At 44.2% G+C, this 16,787-nt stretch overlaps 1 protein-coding gene across 2 annotated transcripts; it reads right to left on the bottom strand.

The window, feature by feature from the left end:
- Positions 1 to 6: 6 nt before the first annotated feature.
- LOC109967726 (potassium voltage-gated channel subfamily A member 1) lies at positions 7 to 16,774 on the bottom strand. Of its 2 annotated transcripts, XM_020613497.1 has the most exons (3): positions 12,815 to 16,774; positions 5,354 to 5,552; positions 7 to 981 (listed from the first exon to the last, which is right to left on the bottom strand). In XM_020613497.1, the coding sequence occupies exon 1, from the start codon at positions 15,308 to 15,310 to the stop codon at positions 13,604 to 13,606; it is 1,707 nt and encodes a 568-aa protein (XP_020469153.1). In that variant the 5' UTR covers positions 15,311 to 16,774; the 3' UTR covers positions 7 to 981; positions 5,354 to 5,552; positions 12,815 to 13,603. The 2 variants fall into 2 exon arrangements, with proteins under 2 accessions (XP_020469153.1, XP_020469152.1); XM_020613496.1 differs by lacking the exon at positions 5,354 to 5,552.
- Between the last annotated feature and the right edge of the window lie 13 nt (positions 16,775 to 16,787).

Below are 16,787 nucleotides of genomic sequence, written 5' to 3'. Positions count from 1 at the left end.
ATTGTTCAGCTCTTATTTGAGAATTTACTGTATTTCAGCTCCCATTCTTGCGAACACACTCATTCATTTTTCTCATTTGCAACACACATGCCACTTACTGTATATTTGCTTGGTTGATATGTAAGAGGAAATACAAAATAACAGCAAGGAAAACAGGCCATACAAAGGTAGAGAATACTAAACACTTCAGATTCAAGTCCCTGAACAAACAATAAAAACCAAAACATCACTCCAAAAAACCCTAAGATAAGCTGACAAGTGGAGCCTGTGGAGTCGGCCCCAGACTGAGAGACCCTGAATGCATCTTGCTGTTCGGGACACCGACGCGTTTCAAACACGCGGTGCACTGTTGTCTGAGATAGGCTATGGCTTTGGCCCTGGTCAGAGCAGGACGGGATGTCGTTGAGGAAAACTAAGCTTTCTCCCTGTTAGCAACAACCAAACATCCCCTCTCCTTTAAATGTACTGATTATTTTGTTCTCCTTTCATCTTATCATTTTAGAAAAATAGAAATCAGGAAAACATCATTACAAAAATAAACCAAAATGTTTGCCCAAAGTCCACATCCACATGACACCCTCACATAAATATTGACTGATATTGCACAGCGAGGGATTTCTTCCCATATGAAGTCCATCACTGACACGATTTGTAGAAAAAAGAGAAGACGTTAGGATGCTAGAATGATCAAAGTTGCATGTCCTGGTTAGCTCTGATGTTTTCCTCCAGAGAGACAAAGCAGCACGGTCCCAGGCTCCCCTGCATGATGTGTCCTCTGAGTCCTGCTCCAAAGAAACACAACAACAAAAGCAAATGAAACGTTTCAGAAGTATCACTGGTGAAGTCTGCTGGAAGGCACACAGCTCAAAAAAGGGCTGTAGATTCAGATTTTTGAAGTGCAGCAGCGGCGTTAGTGTTTTAGTGTCCAGGTGGAGGGGAGATCGACTCTCCCGATGGTCAGAAGGCAGGGCGTCAACTTGTCTGTGGAGACAGAAACAAGCAGAAGACAAGAGTTTAATGTTTATTTCAGAGGCCAGAGCGCAGGAAATTGTTCAAAGCAATGGTGGAACGTAACTAAGTACTTCAGAAGTTTTGAGTCACTTGTGCTAGTACTCCGCTACATTTCAAAGGAAAATAATGCTTTTTAGAAGCTTGCAGTATGTTTAGTATGCAGCTGTCATATCAGTGTTGTGGAGTAAAAACTAAATCGTTTGAAGGTTCGTTAGAAAAACTGGGAAGTGACATTTCATTAGTGTCTGATTTGACCGGTCCCTCAGTCTAAAATGTTTTCAGAACTGACACGAGCTGAAGCTGTGAGATGTGCTCAGCCATGTAATTAAAGAAGATGATTCAATTAGAAACATTTTTGGTAAGATGCTGGGATCCTGAGAGTATCTGCCAACCTGGTCTTCCCACCCCCACCTTTTCCAGCACCTTCCTCAAAGTTAATCCTACCTGCAGCAGCAGATGGTGCTGGGAGCATCTGCGGCTCTGCCCTCAGCAGCTCCTGTAGTTATCAATGATTGCATGGTCTTAGGCGTTAAGTTAGATCAGTGTAATCCATCACAACATATGCAGCATTAGGAACAAATCCAGCAGCCAGGAGAACTTTCGACCTTCACTGTCCTGTTGCCAAATGTTCTCAAAGGAGGCCACAAGGTGTTAACATGGCCGCCGACTGCTGCTAAATAAACACCAGTGTCATTCCCTCTTAGCTGCCTGATCGTAACTGTGGTACCACACACAAAACAGGAGGCTGAGGTTAAAATAGAAAGTTCATCAGAGATTCAAATGAAGAGTTTAATCTCGTTAAACCAAAAGGTTTGAAATGCGTGGAAAAGACAGCGGTGGTTTGTTGTTTCACAAAGAAAACAGTAATATGTTGATTTACAGTTCTGCTTTTTGACATTTTGCAGATTAACTGTAATTTTTGTGTGAGCACCTGAATATATGAATGTTATTTAAAGACAGGCCGTTAAAATTACTCAGCCTTCTGGTCACGAATGTATTAAATACTACAAGACACCTCAAATGTGAAATATTATTAGACTCCATCAAAAAGAATTAGTGATCCAGGTTCTAGTTTCTCCTGAGCTCTAAATCACTTCTACTTATCTGTGGAGCTCGAGTACTGTACATTCTGCAGCTGCATTAGAAGCAAAAATCAACATTAAAATAGAAAAATGAATTAATAAAGAGACAATGTCAGTGATATCCACAAGATGGAGCTGCAGTATTTCTCTAAATGTCCCTCCTCTCTGTGTGGGGGTTTGATTAGGCTGCTCCACGTTATTTATTTCATCCTGCTGTGTCCTGTCAAATAAATTTGTCATTCCTGAGACGCTGAGGACAGGATTCACTCATTTCTGAGGAAATCCTCCAAAAAACCTGAGAGAATGAGACTAAAGGTGTCGTCTCTTCTTCACACCTTCATGCACAGTTTGACCTTGGCAGATGAAATTTTACATTAACGTGACATTTGTGACATTTGGGCCGTGTTATTGTTTTAAGCATGACAGTGTCGTGTGTGTGACGAGGCAAACCAGATTAAAACGCAGACAGCTCTGTATGTTCACATGAAGACGTGTGGCGTTACACAGAGAGAGAGCAGTGTGTGCGTTAGACTGGATGATTCACTGCTGGAGCTGTGAAACATCACGCTAACCTGCAGGCTGTGTTTTCTTTGCTGTCAGAAAGTGGGAGAGATTTAATTTCACAGTTACACTGATTTGGATTTGTTTATGGATGCCAGCGGTATTGGTATAGATACAAGCCAAGTCTGTAATAGAATGTTTGACCTTGACTCGGTCGATCCACTCACATATTTATTACCATTAGCATAAGTGGCTGCTCAGTTCTCTATACAGTGTATTATATATATGGAGTGGTGCCCAGTGTCACTAATAGGCTAAGACTACACAGTAAGTAAACCTAAAAATACATAATAATGTTATTATTAATGATCCTGTGTAAAATTAAATTATTATTTTGGGGGCATTTTTTATTAGAAATATCGAGTATATTTAATGTTCAGAAATGTTCATGCTAAAAGCAAATGTATCAGTCTTTATTAACAACTTCACATTATAGAAAATGTGTGTTTATCAGCTGATTGTCTGTAGCTGCACTGGAGCATTGTTGTGTTTTGTCATGTGGCCGAGTCAGTAAAAATTAAATAGAGTAAAAATACAGTAAAAACACAATGTGAAAATAGAAATGTGACATTTTGAACATTAGAGATATTGAATATACAACAGCTGCTCTTTCTAAAGCTTTAATACAAGAGTGTCCGCATTAGATTTGAAATGCACGTTGGCTGTTGGATCAGTGTGGTACCAGAGACCCTCCCCGACCTCTGGCTGTGAACATGCCCGGCCGGTCATGTAGCACACTCAGCATTATGCACTGCAAATCCCAGCAGGACGGTCCCAGCATCAGTGTACAGCACAGCAGCCTGCAGGACTTCGCCTGAGCCATAGTGTTTGTGCAGCCATTACACAAATACAGCTTTTAAAAGTGCCTGCACACGTCTCAGATCTCAGCAGAGAGAGACACACATCTCGGATCTGGAGGCATAAATCTGTTTTCACACCCAGCCTACATAATCCAGGGATGGTGTGGCTGCTTCTCACATGGTCGGGAATGATGGGAAATCTGACAGTGACAGGCAGCGAAGAGGCCTGCACATGTTGGAGGAGTTAAAATAGAAAGTGGTGACCAAAAAGTTGTCATTGTTGGATTAGTTAGTTTAGTTTTAAAGCCCCCTTCACACTGAATTTCTGACTGTATTTTATCATCCCATGATTTTTCAGACCTTCTCCAGCATCAGTCAAAGCTACAATGAGCTTTGTCTGTGAACTGGCTGCTTCTCCATTCATTTAAATCATGTCTGGAGCCACGTCAGATCGAATGACATCACTGCTGCGGCTAAAAACACTGAAAGTACATGAACATACCGAAGAAATAAAAGTTTACTACATGTTTAGGAAGTGGATGGATGGTGCAAGTGTGCCGCTGAGGCCTTTGCTGGAAATCTGCACCTTTAAAAATGACAGTAAGGCGCCAAAAGATGAACATGAGCTCTCGTTTGATTTGCACAGTCATGATGAAATGTTCTCCAGCTCACGCCTGGGTTTTAACCATTTGAGATGAATGAAAGAACATTTGACACAGCCCACGACTTCACGCCCTCGTCCTCGCTGAGAGGGAAGTGTGATGGAGAAAAGCTGCAATGAGACTGTCGCGAACTGCTTCGATCCAACACTGCTGAAGTCGCTCTTATCAAGATTCTGCAGGGGTTTGTAATGTTGCATTTTCAAAATAACCAAATCCCGAGTCCTGCCCCTCAGTGACACTAAACTGGCCCTGAGTGGAAGCACTGGGGCAAACACTGCCCCAAAGCTCGAATCATCAGCGATTCTTTACTAACAGCAGACCAAAGATGCATCATGCAAAATGGGTCGCCACTGACAAACAGTTCACAGACAGTTCTCAGCGACTCTGCAGCTTTTCAAGGTGATACAATCCCACGTCTTCATTTTCACCACAGACTCACAACACTCAGCTGTGAGCTCGTTAACACAGAGCAGTATCATCATTGTAATCTGATATTTGTAGTGCTGTTGTCAGGCCTCATGACAACTGCACCACACAATTCCTCCTTTGCTCCTGTCATAACTGTATAGACAGACAGGTGACATCTGAAGGGACAAACTGTCAGAGCCTGGTCAGGACCAGGTCTCCTCTGTCGGAGGAGGAAACCGCCTCCTTCCAAACCAGAGTCCAAAACACAAGGTCAGTACAAATTATAAAAGCATGAAGACAACGTCTCTGATCTGGTGACTTTACACAAACACTTGTGTCTGGTCGTCCATCGGATCGGACACTCCATCACGTGTCTTCAGTGCTGACATGCATCTGTCACCAGCATCCACAGCAGTTCTTTGTTAACGGGGGCCGACTACAGCACACACACATCTTGTTTATTTATATGTGGGGTGAGACGTGGTGAACATTATTACTGATTAATTAAATCTGTGTGTTCATGCATGACTGATGCGGCGCATGCAGCCGAACGTGTTCCTGTCAGCTGAAAAAATAAAAACCCCTGACATGACGCAGCTGCGCCACCTCATCTGTGGATAATGAGACAGGATTTTCCCTCTTTAAGCCCCTAAAAATAGCTCCCATACTGGGGGGGTGCGTTACTGTCCATCCTTCCAGGCAAATGGAGGGTCACATACAGAGCTACTGAACCAGGGCTGTGTGCTTTATATCATCATAATGTGTTAGAAAGCTATACTATGTTTCAGTATGAAGAAAATACAGTAAGTACAATTCTGAAGCACTTTACTTGAGTATTCCCATGTTATTCCACTTTAAACTTCCACAAATGAACAGCCATGAATTCTACGAGACTGCAGCAGTCAGCCAATTCAGATATCAGATATCTGATTGGATGTACATGGAGGCTCCAGGAGCAGCCCTCAGGGCCAACTGCATCTGTTGTCTCTCTGGAAAAGCTCCAGGCTCCTCCCAGCCGTCTCTCGAGTCTGAAAGTGAGAGACCAAAAACCTGTCAGATAAAGATGCCAATTGCTGTCCCCATGGCTGCTCATTTTGCTTGTTTCCAGCCATTTAATGTTTAAGCTTGGGTACCTCTAGATTAGCTTTGCACCCCTCATAACTCCAAATAGTCTGTAATTTTTTTCAGAAAGATAAAGTCAGACAGCCTCTTTTTTAAAACAAGAGGACAATTCGTGAACACGCACAGTTCTTGTTGCCGGTGTTGTGTCGCAAGTGGACAGCACAATGAACCACGACAGATTTAATTAATCTGAATGTCTTCTCCATAGATAGGTAAACAACGGTATAAGTACCGATGAAAAGAGATGTGTAACACTCTTTTCACATGCTGCAGACACACTGGCCTCAAGCAGTCAGAACAAACAGGTACTGTGCTCCGGGGGAATCCAGCTTTGATGAGCTGATCACTAACCGCCACCGGGGGGCTTCACTGACCGGCTCCTTGTAGGTGAGACCCAGTCAGGGAGAACAGTGAGTCCCTGTACAGGAACATTCCCAGACATGCAATAACCTCAGGCTCTGTATTTTTCTCCACATCCTCTGGTCACAGCAGCAGGAGAGAGAATATATCCACAAAACCAGGAGCAGTCAAAAAAATCTACTTTTACAATGGCACCGGTGGATGTCAGGCAAGATCACATGAACACACAAAGGCCTGGATGTTATGGCCATTCAAGGAAATCCTTAAACTTTCACATAATACTTTATTCTATTAGAAAAAAAGTATTGTGAGCAAGAGTTTGCGCAATGGGTATACTTGAACATATGTTCACCTCGTTTTTTTAGCTTTAGGTCACGTCTAAGATGATAATTCACCATTGTAACATTGGAGATAAGTCAAAAAACAAGGAAAAGCACCGTGGGCTGTTTAACCAGTGCTGTATTTATAACCCTGACTCCTGATGTGATCCCACTGTTCTATTTGCTGGGACCCCGGGTCTGAGCTGCACGTCAACTAGTATCCATCATTACTGCATGTTCAGCCTTTATTGACCCAAACTGCTGAAATATGTCTGATAATTTACTTTGCACCAAAAACGTTAACAAGATATTTAACCTTTAAGTTTTCCACACTTGATCATTTGCACCACTGAAATCGCCAATGCTACAGCTCAGCATTTTAGATTAGCAAAGTTTTATATCTCATACAGCAAATCACATCTTCAGCTGAGCATGCGGCACTATAACATCTGCAGCTAAAAGCCAGCCGAGGAAACAGATTTAACTTATTATTAGTTTCTTTTTCATGGATTTTTGTGAGTTTAATTAAAGTGATATCGATCACTCTGCAGTGGTGCAAGAAGTAGAAATACCACTGTGTAAAAATACTCAAGTAAAATTCCTGCATTCAAAATTTTACTTAAGTCAAAGTACAAAAGTATTGGCATCAAAATATATATGAAGTACCAGAAGTAAAAGTAGTCATTCTGCAGAATGGCACATTTCACATTGGGTTCACTTTACTGTTGCAGCTGGTGAAGGTGGAGCTCATGGTAACTAGCTTAAGCCATTTTCAGACAGGAAACATAACACTGCTGCTTCACCAGCCTGTTAAAGAGACGTCTTCCTGCTGTTCAGGTCACCTTCATGAAAATGCTCCTCATGGCTTCAGTCAGACAAACTCATGACAAGGACAACGCTGCAGTTTGCACAGTACAGCGGGTGATGTATATGAGGTCAGTGTTTTCTTACAGCAACATGGTGGACAAACATGAGCGCACTACAAGAGATCTGTTTTCCTCATGTTGCTGGTGTTCCTTCTCCAAAATCATGTTTTTACAGAATTGAGAAATTCACAGACACACGAGAAGCACACTCAGACACCTTAGTCGTTTTTTACACTGAGATCCCGTATTACTGTCATTCTAAAGGGTCGCCAATATCCCCGCCCTTGTACTGTCCATACTGATCAAGCTAAGGGTGGTATAATCACGAGCCAGCTTGTGAATTCAGACAGCAGGCTGGCGTTCTGCACCAGAGGAGAGACGCGACATCGCTCTGTGTCAACTGTGACATAAATTTTGCTCCGGTAGTATACAAACCAAAATGACAATGGCTATGTGTGTGAGTGTCAGGAGTAATAACTGCAGTAAACCTGTTGGTGGCATCAGGAACACTTTGACCTGTAAGTTAGAGAGAAGCTGAGAACAATTCGAGCCAGAGAGGCATGAAGACTTGATGTGATAGTGTTGAAAAACCCTTCTTCTAACCTTGGCTAGGCGACAGGTGGGGCTGATTTACAGACCGTACTTTGACAACACAGGGTGGAGAAGCTGAAATAACCACAGGAGGCTGTAGAGAGCAAAGGGTCATGGAGGGGGGGTGTAGCTGGGAGACACCATGTCCTGTCCCACTGTCACAGGGGTTATCAGGAAGTGTTGGGAAACTCTGTCAATGCAGCTTTAACTATTTATATTTATCTAAATAAATGACAATGTTATCTTTCTTTTTCACCCATCAGATTTCTTCAGCTCTTCACCATGTCTCAGTTAATCTGCATTTCATACCTAGAGGGTTCTTTAAACACTGAAACCTCTGTCAGGATGACTCACTGTGGCTTTACAGTGGAGGTGTGTGAAGCCCACTTAGCCTCACACTGCAGGAAACAACCTCGGTGTTCATCCAGGGCAGGGTAGGACACTGAGCGGGACTGGTTAGCCACATAGATCTGATGAATTCAGGCCCTCACAATGCCTTCCATTTTAAAGATAACTGCTCCCCTCCCTGGCTAAACAGTTAGGTTACATAAGCTCATCTGAGTCTTGCATTTCTATGTCACAGAGCTGGTGCCAGCTGAGCAGCTCGGCTGAAAACCCTTAATTATCACACACCAACGAGGCTTTCTATTTACTCTCCTCTGCACACATGACTGCTGCTGCAGCCCAGGTTTAAAATAACCTACATGAGGATGTTGTAACGTCATGTTGCCATTTTGTTTTGTGTTTTTGAGTAAAAAAACTAGCACAAAGCCAGTGGAGACCCTGAATAAGATGAGCGGGGGCCTTTTACTTACAATATCTGTGCCCAGGGGCCCATTGTCTCCTACTCTGTGCATGGTTTCACATACTTTATATTGCACAGTCAAGATCAGTCCAGTCATCTACAGATGTGTAATGTGAGGGACGTCCCGGTGTCCCCTGGTGTCCACTGTTCTGGCAGTGCTTTTGCAGCCTGTGCCGAGCAAATCGGGGCTACTGAAGTCACAAACTCATGCTGTAGCCTAGACTCAACCTTTAGATCCAGCGACTGCAACCAAGTTTCACTCGTTGTCTCCAGCTATGTCACAGATTTGCTTCTACAGTCATGTTTTAACAGTGCTAACCGTGGTTGAAGACTTGGATTGGTAGCAGCAGTGTAATTAGTCAAAGTTTGCTCTGCCGTCACGCAAAGCTTATGACAGCCCCCGATTATGCATTTATTAGGGTAAAACACAACCAAGATCAGGCATCACATTCTTCTGTGTGTTTATTTATATGAGCAGCGGTCAAGATGGCCGGACATTACAGCGCAGCTTGGATTAGTTACGTTTCTGCCGCCTCTCCGCTCTCAGTGAAATGACACATCAGTCATTCTGACAGCTGTAGCTGAGTGTTTCTGTCAACATGCAGAGTTTTTTAAAATCTTTTCCAATGTTTTGAAGCTGTAGCTTAAAGATCAGCCTCCAATCCTGCCGTCACACCAACAGGAGCCATTCAAGGTTGTGCAAAACATTTTGGAAAAATCATACTTGAAAGAAAAATCTCAGTCCCAGTGACTGAGGCAAATGTTCAGTATAGTAGGTGGTTAGTAGCAGTTATATATGTGGCAGCTATGAAAGATGTATGATGTTACAGACTTTCAGAGGTCTGAAGCTTTACCTCTTTACAAACTCTACAGGAAACTAGTTCTTGCCAAAGGGCAGTAGTACAGCCAATAGCCAACAGCAGTTGGTTGATCATGTCATGCGTGTCCTCCGGGCTACTTGTCTTATGTCTCTTAAATCAGCTGGGAAACCTCCTTTGTCATCTGACTTAGTAAGCTCCCCAGAGTGTTGGCCTTTTGCTTTGAGACCTTTAGCTTTAGATGCATTTGGACCAATTCAACAACAAAACAAGCAAAATCCTGATGGAGATGTCATCGTAAAAGTTGGTGGAGCTAGAGACACTGCTGCACGCATGTAGTCTGAAAATACTTCATAAAGCAGACACATATTACTGACCTAATCTGACCTAAGTGTATCATTTTTAGATCAACCTGTTTCTCTGTGATTCTGTTACACAACAAAGTATTTATCCTGTTCAGATTTTTCTTTTGCCTTTAATGTTATGAAACCTGCAGCTCCAAACCCTAAAACGTAGATAAACTTGGATTTTTGCTTCTAAATGAGGAATGAAAGGAAAAAACTAAGTCATATCAGATTTTCCAGGCTCTTTCCATGTATCTATGGCTGATACTGAGCCCCCTCTTTGGCAGAGTCGACCACCGGCAGCAGACGGCTTCCCCCAATTGGGATCAGTAAGGACGGGCGCCAGTTCACCAGATTACACAGCAGCCGTCGCTCTGCCAGAATTTATGAATACTGGACGGCGTCCCAGTGCTCATGGCTTGTCCTGCAATATCTGGCTAATCGATGCGTCCAGCAAGAGAGTGAGGGCTTGAGCAGTTTAGTCTGATAACACCAAGCAGAGAGGGAATAGGTGGATGTAACAGTGGCAGTAGCATTATAGTGGTTAATCGATATGAACAGAAGTATGTAGACACCCAGATATTGCAGCCATATAGAACACGCACCATTCTTCAGCAGCAGCACTAGCCAGAGGGGATGGTGATGAGGCTCTGGTTACTGTGTGAAACCAGATGAACGTAATAAAAGAGATAGGCTAACATGTGCACTGGTGTTTGGTCGACTGCGTCCAGATGCTGCACCGCCAGTGGTGTGAAGGTGAGGACGTGGATCTGCAGCCCTCTGCTCACTCACACAAGCTTGCCATGGCAGAGATGATGCTACATGACTGTTGTGTTCATGCAAAAAGGAACTGTCGTGGTTATAAAGTGCACAAACTGTAGGAAGCGGGGAAGAAATGAATAAACACAGCTGTTATGTAATCTAACCAGATCCAGGCAGCAATAGACCTGCACGCTCACAGAAGTCAGCAGAGGAGCTGAGACGATTAGAGGCACGAGGACAAGGTCAGCAGCAGCAGAGCCAGCGATTCAACAGAAAAATTACAATCTATCATTGTCAGATATGTGAAAGGTTGAGAGCAGCACTGATGACTAAAACTCCACAGCTCTATTATCCCAACAATAATTACAAATATTCACAGTGCCTTATCAAATCCAGTGGGCCTAAATCACACAGCAGGAAGTAGGTCAACTGAGTCATAGCTGTAGCTACACTGTGTGGCCAAAAGTATGTGGACACATCAGTGTCCATTTGTTTTTCATGTTTCCACTTAGGGGAAATTTTAATGATACTATATTACTGTAACAACAGCGAGCCCCACGAGTGACTTCTGCTCTCAAAGTGAGTTTCCATCCACATTTAGACTTTGCACATCAAAGGTTTGAGTGTAAAGGTCTTGAAAAATCAAAATGCAACAAAGTGCAATGGAAGCAGACTTTGTGAATAAATTATGACCACAGACATTGTATACAGTGAGCGCAGTGAGGTGTGGCATCACCCATTGGTTTGCACTGGAGCCTGTTTAAAGCCCAGAGTTGCGACGTACGCACGGCTCTGTCTTTTCCTTGTGGAGCCAGGAATTTCCAGATTCAGGATGATTGTTGTGCCCCACCTCCTCCACCCAAACGCTAGCTTACTGAAAACAGCGGCCACACTTCCCTCGTGCAACCTGAACCACAAATGTCATGTTCCAACCGACTTCAACTTACTAAAAGTTCACACACAAAGTTGTGTTTGATAATTGTAATGTCAGCTTCACCTAATGCAGTAAACACTGAAAATGCCACCTGTGCACTAGAGACACAAACAGCTGTCTAATTAGCAGCTGGAGCAGATCATGCACATGTATTGTCTATACTGTAGTTTGCTATCATGCTAACAATGTCAAATTTTACGTGGTCCTTTTGAGGGCCCTCTGCTTGTTGAGGCCCTGGGTAGTTAAGTCCACTGTTCCCCTACAGGAAAGACAGGGAATTACACCACAGAGTCTGTTTGACAAATGCTGTCATCCATCTTTGCTAATAAACTGAGAGTCCTACATGGCTCAGTCAGGAGTCAAAGTGCTACACAGCCTTTGTTTTAAATGTCAGCCTGAGACCAACATGAATGTTTTCTAAGCTGCTGCTCTTCAGGCTCTGTTGTAAATCTCTGCTGTCAGTTAGTAGCTGACACGTAACCCGATGGAATAATGACCACAGGTCTGCCGTCATCAGTCTGCGTCGTCACTCTGTACCATTGTCCCTTTAAACATCCATATTCTATGCAACAGTAACTTTACAGCTAATAGCAACTTAAAGACTGAGTTAAAGTCAATCATGCCTGTTTGTTGTCACTGTTAAAGGACAATACTAGAAACTCTCCTTCAGTTTGGTGAGTTAACTCATATACTGTAAGTTCTTTTTGTTACTTTATAATGCAATGCAAAACAACTTTCTTACAATAATTTAACATTATCTAAGATGTGCTCACAGTTTTCTCTGAAAGACAGAGGAAATAAATATCAGCCATCTTAGCCTAACATAAAAATGGTGCCAGGGCCCAGTTTATGGAGCTGCCCCTTTGTTTTTGTCCTCCCCATTTATAGACACAAGGGGTTCAGAATATTGGGAATACCTCTGACTACAATGCTGTCCAGTATAACCCCATCTTTAACCATGAGCTCAGTATTAAACATATGCACAGTTGAATTTATACATTTCTGACAATTTCACCAGAAACTGAAACATCATGAGCTTTATAGAGGCTGTGGCAGGGCTGTAGTTCTGCATTGCATTTAGTTGTACAGCTGTACCTAATATAATGCCCTGTAATGATTATACATATACTTTCTTTTGTTCACTTTTTGTATAACTGTCTTTTTATTAATGATTGTTTATTTTATTTTATTCTGCCATCTCACTCACTGTGAGGACTTTGATAAGGGTTTTATGTAGTATATGTTTTATTGTTTGGTTACTTGTGCAAAAAAACTAGTTGACCACTGAAGAATTTCCATCAAGTAAAACCACATTTAAAATGCAAAACAAGTTAAAAATAGTCAGGTAATTTGCTTTAAGTCACAAACCTGGCATCAGTGTTGCTTGATCTCTCCAGATGGTCTCTGCGTTGTCCTCTGCTGTTGGCTGTTATTCCCTGGTTTTACACACTTCATCTTATGTCCTTTACAAAAACAATAACAAATGTTGCTTATTTTAAAATGATGATAAATAAGGCTGTTAGGTCCTCTCTGAGTGGAGCCACGCTCATTTAGGAAAAAATGGTCTCTCTTCTCTGACAAAATCTGAATGGAGGAAAGCAGGCGTCTGCATCACAAACATGTCTCCAGATCACAATACCACCAGGCTCCAGTTCATAGGCCTGTGAGGAATATGTACATGTGTGCTGCAACTTTCTAACATAAACATCGTGACTAAATGCAGGGAATGTACGAAAAAATACAATTTGGCTTTTTCTTCTGCTGTACTAGGAATGTGGACTGTTTATGTACAGAGAGTCTGTTGGTCCTGTTGATCCTCTGAGTCAAGTGGTGATTCCATGCCCTGATTATCATAGATGGCCTGTTTTGCCTCCACACTCATTCATCCATGAGCGAGTGTCCTGCAGGTGCTCCTACTTTATTAAAGGGCCGCCGTGTCGCATCACATGCACGGTGATTTACTCCTGACTCCTTCGTTTACTCACAAAGGGAAGTGCTCGGCAAACGACAGGGGTTAAAATGTGCTGTTTGAAATCAACCCCGTCAAGACTGCAAAGTGTTGCTCCTCCAGCTGCGAGTGCTAAGACTTAACAGCCCGTTAATGGCGCTTTATTCTACACAGCTATGGGCTTTAATAGAAAAGTGAGGACTGCAAGACTACAGGTCTGTCTCCCGTGTGTCCAAGCAGAATGCGTAAAGGGATCTCTTGAAGTCCATGCTGCTGTTCGCCTTGATGTTCGCCTTTTCCACCGATGCGCCCGCGTCGTTGCTCTCCACATCCTGCGACTTGGCTGAGGATTTACTCCCTTTGCGTTTCAGCTCGGGGCTCGCTCGGCCGCTGTTCGGCTCGTCCTTCAGAGAGGACTGGTCCTGGTCCGTCTCCCTGTGGTAGAAGTAGTTGAAGTTGGAGACGATGACCGGCACCGGCAGCGCAATGGTGAGAACCCCGGCGATGGCGCACAGAGAGCCGACGATCTTGCCTCCGACCGTCACCGGCCTCATGTCGCCGTAGCCCACGGTGGTCATAGTGACCACGGCCCACCAGAAGGCGTCGGGGATGCTGGAGAAGTGAGATTCCGGCTCGTCCGCCTCTGCGAAGTACACGGCGCTGGAGAAAAGGATGACCCCGATGAAGAGGAAGAAGATGAGGAGGCCCAGCTCCCGCATGCTGGCTTTCAGGGTCTGCCCCAGGATCTGGAGCCCCTTGGAATGTCTGGAAAGCTTGAAGATCCGGAAGACCCGGACCAGGCGGATGACCCTCAGGATGGCGAGCGACATGGCCTGCTGCCCGTTCTGGTGCTCCTGGCCTTGCTGCTCCACCAGCTCCGTGCCCACGGTAATGAAATAAGGCATGATGGACATGATGTCGATGATGTTCATGATGGTCTTGGAGAACTCCGACTTGCTGGGGCAGGCGAAGAAACGCACCAGCAGCTCGAATGTGAACCAGACGACACACGTGGTCTCGATGATGAAGAAGGGGTCGGTGAAGGTGATAGACGGACGGGGCGCGGTGCTGTTGTCCAGCCGGCTGGTGACCAGCAGCTCCCTCTCATCCCTGAACTCCGGCAGCGTCTCCAGGCAGAAGGTGATGATGGATATGGTGATAACGATCACAGACACAATGGCGATGCCCCGGGCCGGACTGGAGCTCTCCGGATACTCAAATATGAGCCAGACCTGCTTCTGAAACTCATTCTGAGGCAGCGGCTTTTCCTCCTCTTTTATAAAGCCCTCGTCCTCACGGAACCTCTCCATGGCCTCCTCTCCCAGCTGATAAAACCTAATCTCATCTGCGAACACATCAATTGACACATTGACAGGTCTCCGGATCTTCCCTCCCGATTGATAAAAATATAAAATCCCGTCGAAACTCGGTCTGTTGCGGTCGAAGAAGTATTCGTTCCGGAGTGGGTCGAAGTATTTTATTCTTTTAGCAGGGTCTCCCAGTAAAGTGTCAGGGAACTGGTTCAGGGTGCCTAGCTGGGTCTCGTATCTCAGCCCGGCTATGTTAATAAGCACCCGCTCGTTGTTCTCTGTGTCCATGTCCATGTCCAGCATGTCCTCGTCGAACAGATGGGGACTGTGGTCCGCGCGTAAAAGCGCATCCATAGCGTTCTCGCTGCAGCTGAAAGTGTTGTTCATGTCGTTGATTTTCCAGGGGCTTGGGTGCTGCTGCTGCTGCTGCTGAGGACTCCCCCGGGTGTTCAGCTCTTTACTGTAGTCCCCTCCGAGTCCGCTTTGAACGAAGCCCGACTGAGGAACACCCAGCGCGTTACGGCAGCTCTCCTCGGCATTGTTGCCACCGCTACCACCGCTCCCTTTGGCGCCGCCGTTGTCAAAGCTCACCAAAGCTATCTCCATTCCGCAGCCATCAACAGTTAATGTCCGCTAAATAAAAAAGACTTGTTGAGTTGGAAAGCAAACATCCTCCGCCTGTAGGAAATGAAAAGTTTAAACGAATCTGCAGAGGATGGAGATGGAGTCACGGCCGGGTCTTCCCCCAGCCGCGGCTCCGATGCATATGTGCTGTTGTTGTTGTGAGGGCTTTCAGCCGCTACTGGTCGGGATGAAGTAAAATTAAAACTACAGACCCTGATGAGAGGGGAGGCTGGAATGACAATCCCGATACAAAAAGTGCTGCTCAGACTGAGAAGCTGCCTCTGAAAATGTCTGTGGATGTGAGACGAGCTGTCGTCCTGACTCTCTCTCCTTCTCTCTCTGTGGGGGCGAAGACGCGCTGCTTTTATTTTCTGGGTTTTTGGAAGTGTGCGCACTGGACATACTGAGGCAAAAACAGTTCCTTATTTAATTTGGTCATTTCACTGGAAGTAAACACATAGCAAAGCATTCACGACAAATGACGCGCCCTGTAAGCTGGCGGTGTTCGCTCGGCTTTATGCAAACATTTTTAAGGAACTATATAATGTCAAGAAATACACATTTGTCTGCTCGGTCTAACCCACAAATTCATCCGGTGGTTTTAGCAATGTAAATAGCTACAAACGTGTTAACCTGCATTTCAACTTAACCTTTATTACTGTTGTTGATATTGTCCTCATCTTTCTAAACAACGTTCAGAGTGTAAATGACACACACTTTTAACCCTGTAAGGCTTGTGTTTGTGTTTTGTTAGGTTTTAGCTTTGATTTTGTGGTTTCCGAAAAGCAAGGAAGTTTTATTTTGATAGGATCAGACATGTCAGAGAAGGCTTCACACCGATTTAAAAATGAAATTTAATCTTACATGAATTTAAGTATTTGCAGTGAAATAAGTTAACAGTTTCTGTTGGGGCGGGCGGGGGGCGTTAAATTATTGATATTATTACATTATTTTGATGTTGGTACAAGCTCAGGCTACTTTATGACTAATTTAATATATAGTGAATTTGATGGGTTAATGAGATCTTTTGTTCCCCACGGAGTCTTTTTACTCCTTATTTCTTGCTTCCTTCAGTCGTATATAACATCAGCTCCTCTCTGTATGTTTTTTCTGGTGGTCTGCACTCCCCTGATCCCTGCATCGTTTTCAAATCCAACAACATCGTTATGCACACAGATCCATCTCCTGCAGCCTGAGCACAAAGGCCTGCTTCCCACATGATGACACCCAGAGACTCTTCCCTTTCATTTGGGCTCTTTTTGTTGCTTTTATGTCCAAGTTCACTTCTGGATGGAAGGTCGGGCCCCGGGGCCACACTCTGCACTCTCTGGGTGTTTCCTCATCCTGCAGGCTTTGAAGGAGATGGACAGGGCCTTTCAGTGTCATGGCTATAATAAACATGCAGCATACCAGGTTTCGGCACAAAAACTACTTGGTTAGGTTGAGGGAAAGCGAGTGT

Source organism: Monopterus albus, unplaced genomic scaffold (genome assembly GCF_001952655.1).
Source record: "Monopterus albus unplaced genomic scaffold, M_albus_1.0 scaffold134.1, whole genome shotgun sequence".
Classification (NCBI taxonomy): domain Eukaryota; kingdom Metazoa; phylum Chordata; class Actinopteri; order Synbranchiformes; family Synbranchidae; genus Monopterus; species Monopterus albus.
Note: the sequence above shows the minus strand (reverse complement) of the source record. Positions and strands in the feature narration are given on the sequence as shown.